Here is a 20,000-nt window from a genome sequence, read left to right as displayed (position 1 = left end):
GGATACGTACTTACCCGGCAGAGGGTTACGGGGAGGTACTAACCTGGGGGTAGAGTTGGGGGGAGGTACTAACCTGGGGGTAGGGTTGGGGGGAGGTACTAACTTGGGGGTAGGGTTGGGGGGAGGTACTAACCTGGGGGTAGAGTTAGGGGGAGGTACTAACCTGGGGGAGGGTTAGGGGGAGGTACTAACCTGGGGGAGGGTTAGGGGGAGGTACTAACCTGGGGGAACTCCAGATGATATTGTAGAAGAAGAGAGTTGACCCTGTCCCTTGGAGGTCATCCCAGCCACCTGGATGGTGTAAGTGGTGAGGGCGGTCAGCCCGGTGACCCGGTACTCCTGGGTCAGGTTAGGGAGGTAGTGGGTGACCCGGGTGTTGGTCCGGTTAAACTCCTCCCACGAGATACGGTAGCCTGTAGGAGAGGGACATCACAGCTGGTTAGACTGATACAGAGGACATATGAACAGACTACAGTATAATACTGTAGGAGAGGGACATCACAGCTGGTTAGACTGATACAGAGGACATAACGAGACTAAAATACAACTGACTAGGTATCCCCCTTTCCCTATAGAATTGAATAGAATAGATCTTTATTGGCCATTTGCACAGAAATGGATTCTTTAGCTACCACAGTACCCTGTTTGGTTGCCCCTGTCCAACAAACAGGGTCAACCATAGACCATGACTACAGTAGGCCTAGTCATCTGTGAGGACTCTGATCTTCTAGTTTGGGTCTTTCCAGAGAGGGTTAGGGTTAGATACTATACTATACTAGGTACAGTACCTGTGAGGACTCCATTCTTCTTGTTGGGGTCTTTCCAGAGAGGGTTAGGGTTAGATACTATACTATACTAGGTACAGTACCTGTGAGGACTCCATTCTTCTCGTTGGGATCTTTCCAGCTGACCTTCAGAGATGTGTCCAGGATCTCTGTAAAGCTCAGGTGACCAACGGCACCAGGCTCTGAACACACACACACACACACACACACACTATACCGTGAGTGTTCAGTATGTTTAGTGCACAAGTATCGTATACTTTAGAGTAGTACCATATACTTTACAGTAGTATCATATACTTTACAGTAGTACCATATACTTTAAAGTAGTACCATATACTTTAAAGTAGTACCATATACTTTACAGTAGTTCCATATACTTTGCAGTAGTACCATATACTTTACAGTAGTACCATATACTTTACAGTAGTACCATATACTTTACAGTTATACCATATACTTTACAGTGGTACCATATACTTTACAGTAGTACCATATACTTTACAGTAGTACCATATACTTTACAGTAGTACTATATACTTTGCAGTAGTATCATATACTTTACAGTAGTATCATATACTTTACAGTAGTACCATATACTTTACAGTAGTACCATATACTTTACAGTAGTACCATATACTTTACAGTAGTACTATATACTTTGCAGTAGTATCATATACTTTACAGTAGTACCATATACTTTACAGTAGTACCATATACTTTGCAGTAGTACCATATACTTTACAGTAGTACCATATACTTTACAGTAGTGTATAGCTTGCAATACCCTTTTTACCTGGGCCAATTTGTGACAGACTGAGCTGTACTGCGCTGGCCCAGTTACGCAGACAAAGAATATCTGAGCCAACACAGTACAGTCCGGGGCCTTCGGGTCGATAGAATCATGTGGAAATAGAATTGCTTTTGTCTGTGCCTGTGAGACAGTGTCTTCGTGAGTGCCTACAGGTTTGGTATAGTTATGTGACTGTGGTACTCACTGTCTTTGTGAGTGCCTACAGGTTTGGTATAGTTATGTTACTGTGGTACTCGCTGTCTTCGTGAGTGCCTACAGGTTTGGTATAGTTATGTGACTGTGGTACTCACTGTCTTCGTGAGTGCGTAGTCTGTGAGGCGGGCTGCGAGGGCCGTCTCCAGGTGTAGTGAAACACAGGACAGAGGTGTAGTACTCTGTGAACTTCTTCAGTCCAGTCACGTAGCCCACATGCACGCTGTCCTGGAAGTTAGGTCTCACTGTCACCATGGTAACATCCTCCTCTTGACCCGCCTCCCACGCCAACAGCTGGAAACAGACGGAGGGATAGTTTAAAAATGTCATAAGAGAAAAGACAACAAAACACTGCAGCTGGTTTATAGGGACCTGTTGTGGCACTGGTACGTCTAATGCTGGAGAATGCAGTTCTTATCCTAACCACTAGAGGGCAGTGTAGGACAGTACAGAAATGTATTTACAGAAGAGGTCGTTCTACTGCACATCCAATAAGAATGTTTGTCTCTGGTAAAGGTCTCTGCTCTCTGTTGCCCACCTTGTATCCCTGGTTGATGCCATTGATGAACTGAGGGCTAGGAGCTGACCAGGTCAGCCTGACTGTAGAGGAGTTGAATGGCTCAGCCTGGACATTACCTGGTGGGACAGTGGGGACTGGCAGAGAGATGGAGGGAGATACGAGAGAGAGAGAGATACGAGAGAGAGAGAGAGAGAGAGAGAGAGAGATATGAGAGAGAGAGAGAGAGAGAGAGAGGGAGGGAGAGACAGAGAGGGAGAGAGACAGAGAGAGAGAGAGGGAGATACGAGAGAGAGAGAGATACGAGAGCGAGAGAGAGAGATACGAGAGAGAGAGAGAGAGAGGGAGGGAGAGACAGAGAGGGAGAGAGACAGAGAGAGAGAGAGGGAGATACGAGAGAGAGAGAGATACGAGAGCGAGAGAGAGAGATACGAGAGAGAGAGAGAGAGAGAGGGAGGGAGAGACAGAGAGGGAGGGAGAGACAGAGAGGGCGCTTGAGTCAATGTTTGCTGAAAGGACATCTGAGCATCTCTGCACTGTCACTTCTGTAAACAGAAGCTGCAGAGGAGCTTCTGGCACGGCGTGGGCTAGTTGTGGTTCTATGTTCCACAGAGAGCTAAGAGAAGTACGTCCCTTCTCAACCCTTAAAGCTGGAGAACTGTGTCTAACCATGTGACTGTGACATGGGCGTCATCCATCCTCACCTCCCTGCAGGGTCCACTCTGTAACCTTGTGGCTGTAGGTACCCCTCCCAGCCCTGTTGTAAGCTGCCACCTCCATCTCATAGTTAGTCCAGATGATGAGGTCCTCCAGGAGTAGGTTATTCTGGTCTGGCCTGGTGATGTTCTTCATCTGACAGTCCACTGGTAGTCCTGACAGACAGTACCTAGGAGGAGGGGGGGGGAGGGATGGTTAGACAGTGCAGAAAGGGGAAAGTGAGGGTGAAAAGAGATGGAAGGGGAGGAGGAAGACAATAGGATTGTGACCATGACCCAAGTGGTGTTATACAGGTTAATAACCAAGATGAATGTCATTGACCCCCTTCCATCTTCAACCTGGAACAATCCGCTCTGTGTCTCACCTGATGATGTATCCCTGGAGCGGTCCATTCTGGTGGCTCTCCGGGGGTGGTTGCCACTGGATCATGATGGACTGGTTGGTACGACCACTGGCAATCACCGTCTGAGGAGGGGCACTGGGGGGCTCCTCTGGTAGAGAGAGTCTGGTGGGAGAGAGGGAGGGAGAGAGAGATAGGGGAGAGAGGGAGGGAGAGAGAGGGGAGAGAGATAGGGGAGAGAGAAAAATGGCATGAATTAACAAGTGTTTCTGAATATTTCCATGTCTTTTCGTTATGTAACCGTTAGTGTGTGTGTGTGTGTGTGTGTGTGTGTGTGTGTGTGTGTGTGTGTATGTGTGTGTGTGTGTGTGTAAAGGCAGCACAAAGCAGAGTTGGTCAGACCATTGTCACTGATCTATCCAACTAAGGGCTGTCGGTTTCTATGCCACAGTAAAAGGCTCTGTGATATCTCTCCCTCAGAGAGCGGTCTCTTCAGCTCAGCTACCATCAAAGAAGTCATGGACTGCGTCCCAACTGACTCTGTAGTCCATTTAGAGTACAGTGGAGCCCTATAGGTCCTGGTAAAATGTAGTACACTGTAAAGGGAAAAGCGAGCCGTTTGGGACGCATCTGCAGGCGAAGCAGACTAACACCACTGAAGGATTCCACTGAGACTTCATTTAAGTTGACATCTCAATTTCTCTTCTGTGCATAGAAACAGAGAAGTGCTGTTCGGGAGCAGAGATAGAGGCAGAGAGAGAGAGAGAGAGAGGCAGAGAGAGAGAGGCAGAGAGAGAGAGAGAGAGAGAGAGAGTGAGATAGGGAGAGAGAGAGAGAGGCAGAGAGAGAGAGAGAGAGAGAGAGAGAGAGAGAGAGAGAGAGAGAGAGAGAGAGAGAGAGAGAGAGAGTGAGAAAGGGAGAGAGAGAGAGAGAGAGAGAGAGAGAGAGAGTGAGATAGGGAGAGAGATAGGGAGAGAGAGAGAGAGGCAGAGAGAGAGAGAGAGAGAGATAGGGAGAGAGAGAGAGAGAGAGAAATACTTGTTAATTTAGCCTATGAACTTGAACTATTTGCACATTGTTATAACACTGTAAATAGTTATAATATGACATTTGCAATGTCTTTATTCTTTGGGAAATGTAAAAATATGTTTCCCTTGCCAATAAAGCCCATTGAAATGAATTGAATTGAGAGAGAGAATGAGGGTGAAGGAGACAGCACAGTGTTTAGGATCAGGAGAATGTGGGGGGGGACAGCACAGTGTTTAGGATCAAGAGAATGTGGGGGGGGCAGCACAGTGTTTAGGATCAGGAGAGTGTGTGGGGGGGAGACAGCACAGTGTTTAGGATCAGGAGAGTGTGGGGGGGAGACAGCACAGTGTTTAGGATCAGGAGAGTGTGGGGGGGAGACAGCACAGTGTTTAGGATCAGGAGAGTGTGTGGGGGGACAGCACAGTGTTTAGGATCAGGAGAGTGTGGGGGGGGACAGCACAGTGTTTAGGATCAGGAGAGTGTGGGGGGGACAGCACAGTGTTTAGGATCAGGAGAGTGTGGGGGGGGGGGGGGACAGCACAGTGTTTAGGATCAGGAGAGTGTGGGGGGGACAGCACAGTGTTTAGGATCAGGAGAGTGTGGGGGGGGGGGGGGACAGCACAGTGTTTAGGATCAGGAGAGTTTGTGGGGGGACAGCACAGTGTTTAGGATCAGGAGAGTGTGTGGGGGGACAGCACAGTGTTTAGGATCAGGAGAGTGTGGGGGGGACAGCACAGTGTTTAGGATCAGGAGAGTGTGGGGGGGGGGAGACAGCACAGTGTTTAGGATCAGGAGAGTGTGGGGGGGAGACAGCACAGTGTTTAGGATCAGGAGAGTGTGGGGGGGGGGGGGGGCAGCACAGTGTTTAGGATCAGGAGAGTGTGTGGGGGGACAGCACAGTGTTTAGGATCAGGAGAGTGTGGGGGGGACAGCACAGTGTTTAGGATCAGGAGAATGAGGGTGAAGGAGACAGCACAGTGTTTAGGATCAGGAGAATGAGGGTGAAGGAGACATCACAGTGTTTAGGATCAGGAGAATGTGTGGGGAGACAGCACAGTGTTTAGGATCAGGAGAATGAGGGTGAAGGAGAAAGCACAGTGTTTAGGATCAGGAGAATGAGGGTGAAGGAGACAGCACAGTGTTTAAGATCAGGAGAATGTGGGGGGGGGGCAGCACAGTGTTTAGGATCAGGAGAGTGTGTGGGGGGGAGACAGCACAGTGTTTAGGATCAGGAGAGTGTGGGGGGGAGACAGCACAGTGTTTAGGATCAGGAGAGTGTGGGGGGGAGACAGCACAGTGTTTAGGATCAGGAGAGTGTGTGGGGGGACAGCACAGTGTTTAGGATCAGGAGAGTGTGTGGGGGGACAGCACAGTGTTTAGGATCAGGAGAGTGTGGGGGGGACAGCACAGTGTTTAGGATCAGGAGAGTGTGGGGGGGGGCAGCACAGTGTTTAGGATCAGGAGAGTGTGTGGGGGGACAGCACAGTGTTTAGGATCAGGAGAGTGTGGGGGGGACAGCACAGTGTTTAGGATCAGGAGAGTGTGGGGGGGACAGCACAGTGTTTAGGATCAGGAGAGTGTGTGGGGGGACAGCACAGTGTTTAGGATCAGGAGAGTGTGGGGGGGACAGCACAGTGTTTAGGATCAGGAGAGTGTGTGGGGGGGAGAGAGCACAGTGTTTAGGATCAGGAGAGTGTGGGGGGGAGAGAGCACAGTGTTTAGGATCAGGAGAGTGTGGGGGGGACAGCACAGTGTTTAGGATCAGGAGAATGTGGGGGGGGAGACAGCACAGTGTTTAGGATCAGGAGAGTGTGGGGGGGAGACAGCACAGTGTTTAGGATCAGGAGAGTGTGGGGGGGACAGCACAGTGTTTAGGATCAGGAGAGTGTGGGGGGGAGACAGCACAGTGTTTAGGATCAGGAGAGTGTGGGGGGGACAGCACAGTGTTTAGGATCAGGAGAGTGTGTGGGGGGGAGACAGCACAGTGTTTAGGATCAGGAGAGTGTGGGGGGGACAGCACAGTGTTTAGGATCAGGAGAATGTGGGGGGGGAGACAGCACAGTGTTTAGGATCAGGAGAGTGTGTGGGGGGGAGACAGCACAGTGTTTAGGATCAGGAGAATGTGGGGGGACAGCACAGTGTTTAGGATCAGGAGAGTGTGTGGGGGGGAGACAGCACAGTGTTTAGGATCAGGAGAGTGTGTGGGGGGACAGCACAGTGTTTAGGATCAGGAGAATGAGGGTGAAGGAGAAAGCACAGTGTTTAGGATCAGGAGAGTGTGTGGGGGGACAGCACAGTGTTTAGGATCAGGAGAATGAGGGTGAAGGAGAAAGCACAGTGTTTAGGATCAGGAGAGTGTGTGGGGGGACAGCACAGTGTTTAGGATCAGGAGAATGAGGGTGAAGGAGAAACCACAGTGTTTAGGATCAGGAGAGTGTGTGGGGGGACAGCACAGTGTTTAGGATCAGGAGAATGAGGGTAAAGGAGAAACCACAGTGTTTAGGATCAGGAGAGTGTGGGGGGGGGCAGCAGAGTGTTTAGGATCAGGAGAGTGTGTGGGGGGGAGACAGCACAGTGTTTAGGATCAGGAGAGTGTGTGGGGGAGACAGCACAGTGTTTAGGATCAGGAGAGTGTGGGGAGGAGACAGCACAGTGTTTAGGATCAGGAGAGTGTGTGAGGGGGAGACAGCACAGTGTTTAGCATCAGGAGAGTGTGTGGGGGGGAGACAGCACAGTGTTTAGGATCAGGAGAGTGTGGGGGGGGGGAGACAGCACAGTGTTTAGGATCAGGAGAGTGTGTGAGGGGGAGACAGCACAGTGTTTAGCATCAGGAGAGTGTGTGGGGGGGAGACAGCACAGTGTTTAGGATCAGGAGAGTGTGGGGGGGGGGGAGACAGCACAGTGTTTAGGATCAGGAGAGTGTGTGGGGGGGAGACAGCACAGTGTTTAGGATCAGGAGAGTGTGGGGGGGGGACAGCACAGTGTTTAGGATCAGGAGAGTGTGTGGGGGGGAGACAGCACAGTGTTTAGGATCAGGAGAGTGTGGGGGGTGAGACAGCACAGTGTTTAGGATCAGGAGAGTGTGGGGGGAGACAGCACAGTGTTTAGGATCAGGAGAGTGTGGGGGGGACAGCAAAGTGTTTAGGATCAGGAGAGTGTGTGGGGGGGAGAGAGCACAGTGTTTAGGATCAGGAGAGTGTGGGGGGGAGAGAGCACAGTGTTTAGGATCAGGAGAGTGTGGGGGGGACAGCACAGTGTTTAGGATCAGGAGAATGGGGGGGGGGGGGGGACAGCACAGTGTTTAGGATCAGGAGAGTGTGGGGGGGAGACAGCACAGTGTTTAGGATCAGGAGAGTGTGGGGGGGACAGCACAGTGTTTAGGATCAGGAGAGTGTGGGGGGGAGACAGCACAGTGTTTAGGATCAGGAGAGTGTGGGGGGGACAGCACAGTGTTTAGGATCAGGAGAGTGTGTGGGGGGGAGACAGCACAGTGTTTAGGATCAGGAGAGTGTATGGGGGGGAGACAGCACAGTGTTTAGGATCAGGAGAATGTGGGGGGGACAGCACAGTGTTTAGGATCAGGAGAGTGTGTGGGGGGGAGACAGCACAGTGTTTAGGATCAGGAGAGTGTGTGGGGGGACAGCACAGTGTTTAGGATCAGGAGAATGAGGGTGAAGGAGAAAGCACAGTGTTTAGGATCAGGAGAGTGTGTGGGGGGACAGCACAGTGTTTAGGATCAGGAGAATGAGGGTGAAGGAGAAAGCACAGTGTTTAGGATCAGGAGAGTGTGTGGGGGGACAGCACAGTGTTTAGGATCAGGAGAATGAGGGTGAAGGAGAAACCACAGTGTTTAGGATCAGGAGAGTGTGTGGGGGGACAGCACAGTGTTTAGGATCAGGAGAATGAGGGTAAAGGAGAAACCACAGTGTTTAGGATCAGGAGAGTGTGGGGGGGGGCAGCACAGTGTTTAGGATCAGGAGAGTGTGGGGGGGGGGGGGCAGCACAGTGTTTAGGATCAGGAGAGTGTGTGGGGGGGGGGGGCAGCACAGTGTTTAGGATCAGGAGAGTGTGTGGGGGGGAGACAGCACAGTGTTTAGGATCAGGAGAGTGTGGGGGGGAGACAGCACAGTGTTTAGGATCAGGAGAGTGTGGGGAGGAGACAGCACAGTGTTTAGGATCAGGAGAGTGTGTGAGGGGGAGACAGCACAGTGTTTAGCATCAGGAGAGTGTGTGGGGGGGAGACAGCACAGTGTTTAGGATCAGGAGAGTGTGGGGGGGGGAGACAGCACAGTGTTTAGGATCAGGAGAGTGTGTGGGGGGGAGACAGCACAGTGTTTAGGATCAGGAGAGTGTGGGGGGGGGACAGCACAGTGTTTAGGATCAGGAGAGTGTGTGGGGGGGAGACAGCACAGTGTTTAGGATCAGGAGAGTGTGGGGGGTGAGACAGCACAGTGTTTAGGATCAGGAGAGTGTGGGGGGAGACAGCACAGTGTTTAGGATCAGGAGAATGTGGGGGGAGACAGCACAGTGTTTAGGATCAGGAGAGTGTGTGGGGGGGAGACAGCACAGTGATTAGGATCAGGAGAATGTGGGGGGAGACAGCACAGTGTTTAGGATCAGGAGAATGTGGGGGGGGGGCAGCACAGTGTTTAGGATCAGGAGAATGAGGGTGAAGGAGACAGCACAGTGTTTAAGATCAGGAGAATGTGGGGGGGGGCAGCACAGTGTTTAGGATCAGGAGAGTGTGTGGGGGGGAGACAGCACAGTGTTTAGGATCAGGAGAGTGTGGGGGGGAGACAGCACAGTGTTTAGGATCAGGAGAGTGTGGGGGGGAGACAGCACAGTGTTTAGGATCAGGAGAGTGTGTGGGGGGACAGCACAGTGTTTAGGATCAGGAGAGTGTGTGGGGGGACAGCACAGTGTTTAGGATCAGGAGAGTGTGGGGGGGACAGCACAGTGTTTAGGATCAGGAGAGTGTGGGGGGGGGGCAGCACAGTGTTTAGGATCAGGAGAGTGTGTGGGGGGACAGCACAGTGTTTAGGATCAGGAGAGTGTGGGGGGGACAGCACAGTGTTTAGGATCAGGAGAGTGTGGGGGGGACAGCACAGTGTTTAGGATCAGGAGAGTGTGTGGGGGGACAGCACAGTGTTTAGGATCAGGAGAGTGTGGGGGGGACAGCACAGTGTTTAGGATCAGGAGAGTGTGTGGGGGGGAGAGAGCACAGTGTTTAGGATCAGGAGAGTGTGGGGGGGAGAGAGCACAGTGTTTAGGATCAGGAGAGTGTGGGGGGGACAGCACAGTGTTTAGGATCAGGAGAATGTGGGGGGGGAGACAGCACAGTGTTTAGGATCAGGAGAGTGTGGGGGGGAGACAGCACAGTGTTTAGGATCAGGAGAGTGTGGGGGGGACAGCACAGTGTTTAGGATCAGGAGAGTGTGGGGGGGAGACAGCACAGTGTTTAGGATCAGGAGAGTGTGGGGGGGACAGCACAGTGTTTAGGATCAGGAGAGTGTGTGGGGGGGAGACAGCACAGTGTTTAGGATCAGGAGAGTGTGGGGGGGACAGCACAGTGTTTAGGATCAGGAGAATGTGGGGGGGGAGACAGCACAGTGTTTAGGATCAGGAGAGTGTGTGGGGGGGAGACAGCACAGTGTTTAGGATCAGGAGAATGTGGGGGGACAGCACAGTGTTTAGGATCAGGAGAGTGTGTGGGGGGGAGACAGCACAGTGTTTAGGATCAGGAGAGTGTGTGGGGGGACAGCACAGTGTTTAGGATCAGGAGAATGAGGGTGAAGGAGAAAGCACAGTGTTTAGGATCAGGAGAGTGTGTGGGGGGACAGCACAGTGTTTAGGATCAGGAGAATGAGGGTGAAGGAGAAAGCACAGTGTTTAGGATCAGGAGAGTGTGTGGGGGGACAGCACAGTGTTTAGGATCAGGAGAATGAGGGTGAAGGAGAAACCACAGTGTTTAGGATCAGGAGAGTGTGTGGGGGGACAGCACAGTGTTTAGGATCAGGAGAATGAGGGTAAAGGAGAAACCACAGTGTTTAGGATCAGGAGAGTGTGGGGGGGGGCAGCACAGTGTTTAGGATCAGGATGGTGTGTGGGGGGGGGGGGGCAGCACAGTGTTTAGGATCAGGAGAGTGTGTGGGGGGGAGACAGCACAGTGTTTAGGATCAGGAGAGTGTGGGGGGGAGACAGCACAGTGTTTAGGATCAGGAGAGTGTGGGGAGGAGACAGCACAGTGTTTAGGATCAGGAGAGTGTGTGAGGGGGAGACAGCACAGTGTTTAGCATCAGGAGAGTGTGTGGGGGGGAGACAGCACAGTGTTTAGGATCAGGAGAGTGTGGGGGGGGGGAGACAGCACAGTGTTTAGGATCAGGAGAGTGTGTGAGGGGGAGACAGCACAGTGTTTAGCATCAGGAGAGTGTGTGGGGGGGAGACAGCACAGTGTTTAGGATCAGGAGAGTGTGGGGGGGGGGAGACAGCACAGTGTTTAGGATCAGGAGAGTGTGTGGGGGGGAGACAGCACAGTGTTTAGGATCAGGAGAGTGTGGGGGGGGGACAGCACAGTGTTTAGGATCAGGAGAGTGTGTGGGGGGGAGACAGCACAGTGTTTAGGATCAGGAGAGTGTGGGGGGTGAGACAGCACAGTGTTTAGGATCAGGAGAGTGTGGGGGGAGACAGCACAGTGTTTAGGATCAGGAGAGTGTGGGGGGGACAGCACAGTGTTTAGGATCAGGAGAGTGTGTGGGGGGGAGAGAGCACAGTGTTTAGGATCAGGAGAGTGTGGGGGGGAGAGAGCACAGTGTTTAGGATCAGGAGAGTGTGGGGGGGACAGCACAGTGTTTAGGATCAGGAGAATGTGGGGGGGGGGGAGACAGCACAGTGTTTAGGATCAGGAGAGTGTGGGGGGGAGACAGCACAGTGTTTAGGATCAGGAGAGTGTGGGGGGGACAGCACAGTGTTTAGGATCAGGAGAGTGTGGGGGGGAGACAGCACAGTGTTTAGGATCAGGAGAGTGTGGGGGGGACAGCACAGTGTTTAGGATCAGGAGAGTGTGTGGGGGGGAGACAGCACAGTGTTTAGGATCAGGAGAGTGTGTGGGGGGGAGACAGCACAGTGTTTAGGATCAGGAGAATGTGGGGGGGACAGCACAGTGTTTAGGATCAGGAGAGTGTGTGGGGGGGAGACAGCACAGTGTTTAGGATCAGGAGAGTGTGTGGGGGGACAGCACAGTGTTTAGGATCAGGAGAATGAGGGTGAAGGAGAAAGCACAGTGTTTAGGATCAGGAGAGTGTGTGGGGGGACAGCACAGTGTTTAGGATCAGGAGAATGAGGGTGAAGGAGAAAGCACAGTGTTTAGGATCAGGAGAGTGTGTGGGGGGACAGCACAGTGTTTAGGATCAGGAGAATGAGGGTGAAGGAGAAACTACAGTGTTTAGGATCAGGAGAGTGTGTGGGGGGACAGCACAGTGTTTAGGATCAGGAGAATGAGGGTAAAGGAGAAACCACAGTGTTTAGGATCAGGAGAGTGTGGGGGGGGGCAGCACAGTGTTTAGGATCAGGAGAGTGTGGGGGGGGGGCAGCACAGTGTTTAGGATCAGGAGAGTGTGTGGGGGGGGGGGGGGGCAGCACAGTGTTTAGGATCAGGAGAGTGTGTGGGGGGGAGACAGCACAGTGTTTAGGATCAGGAGAGTGTGGGGGGGAGACAGCACAGTGTTTAGGATCAGGAGAGTGTGGGGAGGAGACAGCACAGTGTTTAGGATCAGGAGAGTGTGTGAGGGGGAGACAGCACAGTGTTTAGCATCAGGAGAGTGTGTGGGGGGGAGACAGCACAGTGTTTAGGATCAGGAGAGTGTGGGGGGGGGGGAGACAGCACAGTGTTTAGGATCAGGAGAGTGTGTGGGGGGGAGACAGCACAGTGTTTAGGATCAGGAGAGTGTGGGGGGGGGAGACAGCACAGTGTTTAGGATCAGGAGAGTGTGTGGGGGGGAGACAGCACAGTGTTTAGGATCAGGAGAGTGTGGGGGGTGAGACAGCACAGTGTTTAGGATCAGGAGAGTGTGGGGGGAGACAGCACAGTGTTTAGGATCAGGAGAATGTGGGGGGAGACAGCACAGTGTTTAGGATCAGGAGAGTGTGTGGGGGGGAGACAGCACAGTGATTAGGATCAGGAGAATGTGGGGGGAGACAGCACAGTGTTTAGGATCAGGAGAATGTGGGGGGGGGGCAGCACAGTGTTTAGGATCAGGAGAATGTGGGGGGGACAGCACAGTGTTTAGGATCAGGAGAGTGTGTGGGGGGGGAGACAGCACAGTGTTTAGGATCAGGAAAGTGTGGGGGGGAGACAGCACAGTGTTTAGGATCAGGAGAGTGTGGGGGGGGAAGACAGCACAGTGTTTAGGATCAGGAGAATGTGGGGGGAGACAGCACAGTGTTTAGGATCAGGAGAATGTGGGGGGGGGGAGCACAGTGTTTAGGATCAGGAGAGTGTGTGGGGGGGGAGACAGCACAGTGTTTAGGATCAGGAAAGTGTGGGGGGGAAGAGAGCACAGTGTTTAGGATCAGGAGAGTGTGGGGGGAGACAGCACAGTGTTTAGGATCAGGAGAGTGTGGGGGGAGACAGCACAGTGTTTAGGATCAGGAGAATGTGGGGGGGGACAGCAAAGTGTTTACGATCAGGAGAGTGTGTGGGGGGGGGAGACAGCACAGTGTTTAGGATCAGGAAAGTGTGGGGGGGAGACAGCACAGTGTTTAGGATCAGGAGAGTGTGGGGGGGGACAGCACAGTGTTTAGGATCAGGAGAGTGTGTGGGGGGACAGCACAGTGTTTAGGATCAGGAGAGTGTGTGGGGGGGAGACAGCACAGTGTTTAGGATCAGGAGAGTGTGGGGGGGAGACAGCACAGTGTTTAGGATCAGGAGAGTGTGGGGGGGGGGGCAGCACAGTGTTTAGGATCAGGAGAGTGTGTGGGGGGGAGACAGCACAGTGTTTAGGATCAGGAGAGTGTGGGGGGGAGACAGCACAGTGTTTAGGATCAGGAGAATGGGGGGGGGGAGACAGCACAGTGTTTAGGATCAGGAGAATGTGGGGGGGGGGCAGCACAGTGTTTAGGATCAGGAGAATGTGGGGGGGACAGCACAGTGTTTAGGATCAGGAGAGTGTGTGGGGGGGGAGACAGCACAGTGTTTAGGATCAGGAAAGTGTGGGGGGGAGACAGCACAGTGTTTAGGATCAGGAGAGTGTGGGGGGGGAAGACAGCACAGTGTTTAGGATCAGGAGAATGTGGGGGGAGACAGCACAGTGTTTAGGATCAGGAGAATGTGGGGGGGGGGAGCACAGTGTTTAGGATCAGGAGAGTGTGTGGGGGGGGAGACAGCACAGTGTTTAGGATCAGGAAAGTGTGGGGGGGAAGAGAGCACAGTGTTTAGGATCAGGAGAGTGTGGGGGGAGACAGCACAGTGTTTAGGATCAGGAGAGTGTGGGGGGAGACAGCACAGTGTTTAGGATCAGGAGAATGTGGGGGGGGACAGCAAAGTGTTTACGATCAGGAGAGTGTGTGGGGGGGGGAGACAGCACAGTGTTTAGGATCAGGAAAGTGTGGGGGGGAGACAGCACAGTGTTTAGGATCAGGAGAGTGTGGGGGGGGACAGCACAGTGTTTAGGATCAGGAGAGTGTGTGGGGGGACAGCACAGTGTTTAGGATCAGGAGAGTGTGTGGGGGGGAGACAGCACAGTGTTTAGGATCAGGAGAGTGTGGGGGGGAGACAGCACAGTGTTTAGGATCAGGAGAGTGTGGGGGGGGGGGGCAGCACAGTGTTTAGGATCAGGAGAGTGTGTGGGGGGGAGACAGCACAGTGTTTAGGATCAGGAGAGTGTGGGGGGGAGACAGCACAGTGTTTAGGATCAGGAGAATGGGGGGGGGGGAGACAGCACAGTGTTTAGGATCAGGAGAATGTGGGGGGGAGACAGCACAGTGTTTAGGATCAGGAGAATGTGGGAGGGAGACAGCACAGTGTTTAGGATCAGGAGAATGGGGGGGGGGGCAGCACAGTGTTTAGGATCAGGAGAATGTGGGGGGGAGACAGCACAGTGTTTAGGATCAGGAGAGTGTGGGGGGAGACAGCACAGTGTTTAGGATCAGGAGAGTGTGGGGGGAGACAGCACAGTGTTTAGGATCAGGAGAGTGTGGGGGGAGACAGCACAGTGTTTAGGATCAGGAGAGTGTGGGGGGGAGACAGCACAGTGTTTAGGATCAGGAGAGTGTGGGGAGGAGACAGACAGTGTTTAGGATCAGGAGAGTGTGGGGAGGAGACAGACAGTGTTTAGGATCAGGAGAGTATGGGGGGGAGACAGCACAGTGTTTAGGATCAGGAGAATGTGGGGGGGAGACAACACAATGTTTAGGATCAGGAGAGTGTGGGGGGAGACAGCACAGTGTTTAGGATCAGGAGAGTGTGGGGGGGAGACAGCACAGTGTTTAGGATCAGGAGAGTGTGGGGGGGAGACAGCACAGTGTTTAGGATCAGGAGAATGGGGGGGGGAGACAGCACAGTGTTTAGGATCAGGAGAATGTGGGGGGGAGACAGCACAGTGTTTAGGATCAGGAGAATGTGGGAGGGAGACAGCACAGTGTTTAGGATCAGGAGAGTGTGGGGGGGGGAGACAGCACAGTGTTTAGGATCAGGAGAGTGTGGGGGGGGAGACAGCACAGTGTTTAGGATCAGGAGAATGGGGGGGGGGAGACAGCACAGTGTTTAGGATCAGGAGAGTGTGGGAGGGAGACAGCACAGTGTTTAGGATCAGGAGAGTGTGGGGGGAGACAGCACAGTGTTTAGGATCAGGAGAGTGTGGGAGGGAGACAGCACAGTGTTTAGGATCAGGAGAATGGGGGGGGGGGGAGACAGCACAGTGTTTAGGATCAGGAGAATGTGGGGGGGGGGGAGACAGCACAGTGTTTAGGATCAGGAGAGTGTGGGGGGGGAGACAGCACAGTGTTTAGGATCAGGAGAGTGTGGGGGGGGAGACAGCACAGAGTTTAGGATCAGGAGAGTGTGGGGGGGGGACAACACAGTGTTTAGGATCAGGAGAATGTGGGGGGGAGACACACAGTGTTTAGGATCAGGAGAATGTGGGGGGGGAGACAGGTAGAAAGAGGGATGGATGGACAGCCAGACAGATAAGAGGAAGGGAGGAAGAAAGCAGGGAGGGGTTGTAGTAGTTAATGTGTCTCTGAGGGTGTGTGTAGTAGTTAATGTGTCTCTGAGGGTGTGTAGTAGTTAGTGTGTCTCTGAGGGTGTGTAGTAGTTAGTGTGTCTCTGAGGGTGTGTAGTAGTTAGTGTGTCTCTGAGGGTGTGTGTAGTAGTTAGTATGTCTCTGAGGGTGTGTGTAGTAGTTAGTATGTCTCTGAGGGTCTGTAGTAGTTAATATGTCTCTGAGGGTGTGTGTAGTAGTTCGTATGTCTCTGAGGGTGTGTGTAGTAGTTAGTATGTCTCTGAGGGTGTGTGTAGTAGTTAGTATGTATCTGAGGGTGTGTAGTAGTTAGTGTGTCTCTGAGGGTGTGTAGTAGTTAGTATGTCTCTGAGGGTGTGTAGTAGTTAGTATGTCTCTGAGGGTGTGTGTAGTAGTTAGTATGTCTCTGAGGGTGTGTGTAGTAGTTAGTATGTATCTGAGGGTGTGTAGTAGTTAGTATGTCTCTGAGGGTGTGTAGTAGTTAGTGTGTCTCTGAGGGTGTGTAGTAGTTAGTGTGTCTCTGAGGGTGTGTAGTAGTTAGTGTGTCTCTGAGGGTGTGTAGTAGTTAGTATGTCTCTGAGGGTGTGTAGTAGTTAGTATGTCTCTGAGGGTGTGTAGTAGTTAGTGTGTCTCTGAGGGTGTGTAGTAGTTAGTATGTCTCTGAGGGTGTGTAGTAGTTAGTGTGTCTCTGAGGGTGTGTAGTAGTTAGTGTGTCTCTGAGGGTGTGTAGTAGTTAGTGTGTCTCTGAGGGTGTGTAGTAGTTAGTATGTCTCTGAGGGTGTGTGTAGTAGTTAGTATGTCTCTGAGGGTGTGTAGTAGTTAGTGTGTCTCTGAGGGTGTGTAGTAGTTAGTATGTCTCTGAGGGTGTGTGTAGTAGTTAGTATGTCTCTGAGGGTGTGTGTAGTAGTTAGTATGTATCTGAGGGTGTGTAGTAGTTAGTGTGTCTCTGAGGGTGTGTAGTAGTTAGTGTGTCTCTGAGGGTGTGTAGTAGTTAGTGTGTCTCTGAGGGTGTGTAGTAGTTAGTGTGTCTCTGAGGGTGTGTAGTAGTTAGTGTGTCTCTGAGGGTGTGTAGTAGTTAGTATGTCTCTGAGGGTGTGTGTAGTAGTTAGTATGTCTCTGAGGGTGTGTAGTAGTTAGTGTGTCTCTGAGGGTGTGTAGTAGTTAGTATGTCTCTGAGGGTGTGTAGTAGTTAGTGTGTCTCTGAGGGTGTGTAGTAGTTAGTGTGTCTCTGAGGGTGTGTAGTAGTTAGTGTGTCTCTGAGGGTGTGTAGTAGTTAGTGTGTCTCTGAGGGTGTGTGTAGTAGTTAGTATGTCTCTGAGGGTGTGTAGTAGTTAGTGTGTCTCTGAGGGTGTGTAGTAGTTAGTATGTCTCTGAGGGTGTGTGTAGTAGTTAGTATGTCTCTGAGGGTGTGTGTAGTTAGTATGTCTCTGAGGGTGTGTAGTAGTTAGTGTGTCTCTGAGGGTGTGTAGTAGTTAGTGTGTCTCTGAGGGTGTGTAGTAGTTAGTATGTCTCTGAGGGTGTGTAGCAGTTAGTGTGTCTCTGAGGGTGTATGTAGTAGTTAGTATGTCTCTGAGGGTGTGTGTAGCAGTTAGTATCTATCTGAGGGTGTGTAGTAGTTAGTATGTCTCTGAGGGTGTGTAGTAGTTAGTATGCCTCTGAGGGTGTGTGTAGTTAGTATGTCTCTGAGGGTGTGTAGTAGTTAGTGTGTCTCTGAGGGTGTGTAGTAGTTAGTATGTCTCTGAGGGTGTGTAGTAGTTAGTATGTCTCTGAGGGTGTGTGTAGTAGTTAGTATCTATTTGAGGGTGTGTAGTAGTTAGTATGTCTCTGAGGGTGTGTAGTAGTTAGTATGCCTCTGAGGGTGTGTGTAGTTAGTATGTATCTGAGGGTGTGTAGTAGTTAGTGTGTCTCTGAGGGTGTGTAGTAGTTAGTATGTCTCTGAGGGTGTGTAGTAGTTAGTATGCCTCTGAGGGTGTGTGTAGTTAGTATGTCTCTGAGGGTGTGTAGTAGTTAGTGTGTTTCTGAGGGTGTGTAGTAGTTAGTATGTCTCTGAGGGTGTTTAGTAGTTAGTATGTCTCTGAGGGTGTGTGTAGTAGTTAGTATGTCTCTGAGGGTGTGTAGTAGTTAGTGTGTCTCTGAGGGTGTGTAGTAGTTAGTATGTCTCTGAGGGTGTGTGTAGTAGTTAGTATGTCTCTGAGGGTGTGTGTAGTAGTTAGTATGTATCTGAGGGTGTGTAGTAGTTAGTGTGTCTCTGAGGGTGTGTAGTAGTTAGTGTGTCTCTGAGGGTGTGTAGTAGTTAGTGTGTCTCTGAGGGTGTGTAGTAGTTAGTGTGTCTCTGAGGGTGTGTAGTAGTTAGTGTGTCTCTGAGGGTGTGTAGTAGTTAGTATGTCTATGAGGGTGTGTGTAGTAGTTAGTATGTCTCTGAGGGTGTGTAGTAAGTGTGTCTCTGAGGGTGTGTAGTAGTTAGTATGTCTCTGAGGGTGTGTAGTAGTTAGTGTGTCTCTGAGGGTGTGTAGTAGTTAGTGTGTCTCTGAGGGTGTGTAGTAGTTAGTGTGTCTCTGAGGGTGTGTAGTATTTAGTGTGTCTCTGAGGGTGTGTGTAGTAGTTAGTATGTCTCTGAGGGTGTGTAGTAGTTAGTGTGTCTCTGAGGGTGTGTAGTAGTTAGTATGTCTCTGAGGGTGTGTGTAGTAGTTAGTATGTCTCTGAGGGTGTGTGTAGTAGTTAGTATGTTTCTGAGGGTGTGTAGTAGTTAGTGTGTCTCTGAGGGTGTGTAGTAGTTAGTGTGTCTCTGAGGGTGTGTAGTAGTTAGTATGTCTCTGAGGGTGTGTAGCAGTTAGTGTGTCTCTGAGGGTGTATGTAGTAGTTAGTATGTCTCTGAGGGTGTGTGTAGTAGTTAGTATCTATCTGAGGGTGTGTAGTAGTTAGTATGTCTCTGAGGGTGTGTAGTAGTTAGTATGCCTCTGAGGGTGTGTGTAGTTAGTATGTCTCTGAGGGTGTGTAGTAGTTAGTGTGTCTGAGGGTGTGTAGTAGTTAGTATGTCTCTGAGGGTGTGTAGTAGTTAGTATGTCTCTGAGGGTGTGTGTAGTAGTTAGTATGTCTCTGAGGGTGTGTAGTAGTTAGTGTGTCTCTGAGGGTGTGTAGTAGTTAGTATGTCTCTGAGGGTGTGTAGTAGTTAGTATGTCTCTGAGGGTGTGTAGTAGTTAGTATGTCTCTGAGGGTGTGTGTAGTAGTTAGTGTGTGAGGCGAGCGTGTGTGTGTTGAGCTGTATCAACAGTACTCTGGGGATTTGACTTTCTGTTTGAAGCTCTGACTAATTCAGCCCTCTGTGTTACTCTAAAGACACAGAGAGATGGAAGGAGAGAGAGAGAGAGAGGGGGGGGGAGTGAGAGAAAGGGAGAGAGAGGGGGAGAGGGGGAAGAGACAGAGAGAAAGAGAGATATATATATATATATATATATATATATATATATATATATATATATATATAGAGAGAGAGAGAGAGAGAGAGAGAGAGAGAGAGAGACAGTAGCTGCGTCATCACACCCATGGTGATTCACACAGCAGTATTTTTCGGGGGTGTGTGTAGTAGTTAGTATCTATCTGAGGGTGTGTAGTAGTTAGTATGTCTCTGAGGGTGTGTAGTAGTTAGTATGCCTCTGAGGGTGTGTGTAGTTAGTATGTCTCTGAGGGTGTGTAGTAGTTAGTGTGTCTCTGAGGGTGTGTAGTAGTTAGTATGTCTCTGAGGGTGTGTAGTAGTTAGTATGTCTCTGAGGGTGTGTGTAGTAGTTAGTATCTATCTGAGGGTGTGTAGTAGTTAGTATGTCTCTGAGGGTGTGTAGTAGTTAGTATGCCTCTGAGGGTGTGTGTAGTTAGTATGTCTCTGAGGGTGTGTAGTAGTTAGTGTGTCTCTGAGGGTGTGTAGTAGTTAGTATGTCTCTGAGGGTGTGTAGTAGTTAGTATGCCTCTGAGGGTGTGTGTAGTTAGTATGTCTCTGAGGGTGTGTAGTAGTTAGTGTGTCTCTGAGGGTGTGTAGTAGTTAGTATGTCTCTGAGGGTGTGTAGTAGTTAGTATGTCTCTGAGGGTGTGTGTAGTAGTTAGTATGTCTCTGAGGGTGTGTAGTAGTTAGTGTGTCTCTGAGGGTGTGTAGTAGTTAGTATGTCTCTGAGGGTGTGTAGTAGTTAGTATGTCTCTGAGGGTGTGTAGTAGTTAGTATGTCTCTGAGGGTGTGTGTAGTAGTTAGTGTGTGAGGCGAGCGTGTGTGTGTTGAGCTGTATCAACAGTACTCTGGGGATTTGACTTTCTGTTTGAAGCTCTGACTAATTCAGCCCTCTGTGTTACTCTAAAGACACAGAGAGATGGAAGGAGAGAGAGAGAGAGA

General features: G+C 51.1%; 1 protein-coding gene across 1 annotated transcript in view; it reads right to left on the bottom strand.

The window, feature by feature from the left end:
- The window catches only part of LOC139424095 (protein sidekick-2-like), a 129,767-nt gene that overhangs the window by 63,129 nt on the left and 46,638 nt on the right, over nt 1-20,000 (bottom strand). The window contains exons 15-20 of the mRNA XM_071175789.1: nt 3,387-3,527; nt 3,010-3,191; nt 2,327-2,442; nt 1,887-2,082; nt 869-967; nt 222-413 (exon numbers count right to left, since the gene is read on the bottom strand). Coding sequence (XP_071031890.1) covers nt 222-413; nt 869-967; nt 1,887-2,082; nt 2,327-2,442; nt 3,010-3,191; nt 3,387-3,527 — 926 coding nt within the window. The remainder of the gene's footprint in view (nt 1-221; nt 414-868; nt 968-1,886; nt 2,083-2,326; nt 2,443-3,009; nt 3,192-3,386; nt 3,528-20,000) is intronic.

The sequence above is a fragment of the Oncorhynchus clarkii genome, chromosome 13, assembly GCF_045791955.1.
Source record: "Oncorhynchus clarkii lewisi isolate Uvic-CL-2024 chromosome 13, UVic_Ocla_1.0, whole genome shotgun sequence".
NCBI lineage: Eukaryota > Metazoa > Chordata > Actinopteri > Salmoniformes > Salmonidae > Oncorhynchus > Oncorhynchus clarkii.
The sequence above is the reverse complement of the archived record's forward strand: the minus strand, read 5'-3'. Positions and strand labels throughout refer to the sequence as shown.